This window comes from Gossypium raimondii, chromosome 6 (assembly GCF_025698545.1).
Source record: "Gossypium raimondii isolate GPD5lz chromosome 6, ASM2569854v1, whole genome shotgun sequence".
NCBI lineage: Eukaryota > Viridiplantae > Streptophyta > Magnoliopsida > Malvales > Malvaceae > Gossypium > Gossypium raimondii.
The window spans coordinates 30,567,581-30,569,841 of NC_068570.1; the positions used below are offsets into that span (position 1 = coordinate 30,567,581).

Below are 2,261 nucleotides of genomic sequence, written 5' to 3' on the forward strand. Positions count from 1 at the left end.
AAATCGGTATAAATAAATATAATTTTCCTTTTAGCTCGTTTCTTTTTTACTTGTTTTTTTTCTTTAATAAATTAGTAAATACTTCAAGAAAGCAACAATGGCGTTTTTGCTGAAATATAAACAAGCCTCTATTGTCCAATGCGAGTTCGAACAATTAATTTTCAGTATGGTGATCTTGGCTTTGCTTAAATATCTTATAACCATGCAAGATTTGTCTATACAATACTGTCAAAGTTTAATATAAGCAAGTTAGAGAGGAATCGAGAAAAGGAGCACTTCATCTAGGAGACAAACAAGCTTTGGCTTTTTGTAAGTCTGTGTCCCCTGTATATGGTTGCTGCTTTCTTGAAGTATTTACTAATTTAAAAGAATCAGGAAAGTCGTTTTCTGGAAGTTGTTTATATTTCATGTGAATTTGGGCAGTAGAGTATACTTATGGTTTACTTGTAATTTAGGATTAATTATGCTTTATATGAGGAGCTTGATGCTGGGGATATGGAGCGGACGAGAGATGTGTACAGGTATCTTTATGTTCTTGCAATGGATTTATGGTTCTGTTGGTTGCTACTGTTGCTAAATTGCAAGTGAAATAATTGCTTTACTAATAAATCTTGTCAACTGAACTCTGCAAGAAATTTTCCAGTTGCCTACTATTTGAATGTTTGCATGTTTTGGTTTCATGTTCTGCTAACAGTCCATTTCATTACCCTGTAATGTGCCGATAAAAAGGAAAAAAGGAAGGAAGAAAATCTAAAATTTAACATTTGACGTTAGCTTTCTTGCACCTTTTTTCTCATTGAGTGTTCTATTTCTTTGTGTTATCAGTATCTTCGTTCTTTTCATGGTAGTGTTTTTGTCCATATTTCCTTGGTTTGTATTGGTGCCTCTCTTCTGGTTTATTTGTAAGACAACTCACTATATCTAAAATGTCATGAGAAATGATGTTGTTTAAAATAGAGAGAACACATTTCAACATTTGCATTGTTTCTCTTTGACATGAGTTAATGTATTATCTTGTGATTATATGGTGTTGGTTTTATAGTAGTCAGTAGGTAGTGAATTATTGTTACATTTATAGCATGCATCAAATGTTATTTTGATTTTTATCTTGTCTCCCTCATCCATAGGCATATGGTGTATTCTAAAGAATCATTCAGTTTTTGGGTGTTTTTCATCGTTCATATTTGTGGTTGGTTATAATAGACATTGAATGGTTCCTCATTAATTTAAAAATTTTCCAGGGAGTGCCTTAAGCTTATTCCACACGAGAAGTTTTCTTTTGCAAAGATCTGGCTTCTTGCTGCACAGTTTGGAATAAGACAGCTCAATCTCAAGGGTGCGCGACAAATTTTGGGAAATGCTATTGGAAAGGCACCTAAAGATAAGGTAAATGTTCAGCTTATGCTGAAAGTTTATAAATTTGACTACTTTTAACATGAACTTTTCTCATTATGTTGTTTAGTTCAAATTTAGATCTTTAAGAAGTATATTAAAATTGAGCTGCAACTTGGTAATATTGACCATTGCCGAAAACTGTATGAGAAGTATCTAGAGTGGGCACCTGAGAACTGCTATGCATGGAGCAAATATACTGAATTAGAAAGATCTTTAGCTAAAACAGAGTGGGCAAAAGCTATTTTTGAGCTTGCCATCTTAGACATTTGTTTTCTTATTGTAAGAATATTTTTAACATTGTAACTTTTAACATTATTGTAAGAATATTTTGAATTATACTTCAATTATCAATTTATATAATGTATCTTTCGTTGAATTTGAAGTATTATTTAGATTTGCTGTTTTTGGTTGGATTTCATGCTACAGGATGAAAATTGAATATTACAAATTTGCCAAAGTTAGTGGCCTTCTCATAAACGTCACTAGTGGTGTTTGTGATAAAAACGTCGTTAAATGTCATGTTCTTTAGCGGAGTTTGTGATAAAAGCGTCACTAAAGGTCATGTTCTTTAGCAATGTTTGTGATAAAAGCCCCGCTAAAGAACATGACCTTTAGCGGCATTTGTGATAAAAGCATCGCTAAAGGTCATGTTCTTTAGCGGCGTTTATCGGTAAAGTGCCGCTAAAGGTCATGTTCTTCGGCGGCATTTTCTTCACATAAACGTCGTAAAATTTAGCGACGTTGTCTATAGCAACGTTTTTTGCTGCACTTGTGAAAGCACCGCAAATAGTTTTAGCAGCGCTCCTAAAAAACACCGCTAAAAGCCTGTTTTGCTGCAGTGGTGTACATGTGATGTATATGTTAAA

The 2,261-nt window shown here is 33.4% G+C and overlaps 1 protein-coding gene across 1 annotated transcript; it reads left to right on the forward strand.

Annotated features, from left to right (window-relative positions):
* The first annotated feature begins 407 nt into the window (after nucleotides 1-407).
* Nucleotides 408-1,833, forward strand: LOC105774752 (pre-mRNA-splicing factor CLF1-like). Its single transcript, XM_012597327.2, has 4 exons — nucleotides 408-521; nucleotides 1,242-1,386; nucleotides 1,474-1,674; nucleotides 1,822-1,833. Exons 1-4 carry the CDS (start codon nucleotides 496-498, stop codon nucleotides 1,831-1,833), a joined length of 384 nt encoding a protein of 127 aa, XP_012452781.2. The 5' UTR covers nucleotides 408-495.
* The last annotated feature ends 428 nt before the right edge of the window (nucleotides 1,834-2,261 follow it).

Coding starts and splice junctions, on each gene's coding strand:
- LOC105774752 (XM_012597327.2), top strand. CDS start 496: ATGGAGCGGACGAGAGATGTGTACAG. Junction 522..1,241: donor CGGACGAGAGATGTGTACAG/GTATCTTTATGT, acceptor AAAATTTTCCAG/GGAGTGCCTTAAGCTTATTC. Junction 1,387..1,473: donor GAAAGGCACCTAAAGATAAG/GTAAATGTTCAG, acceptor GTTCAAATTTAG/ATCTTTAAGAAGTATATTAA.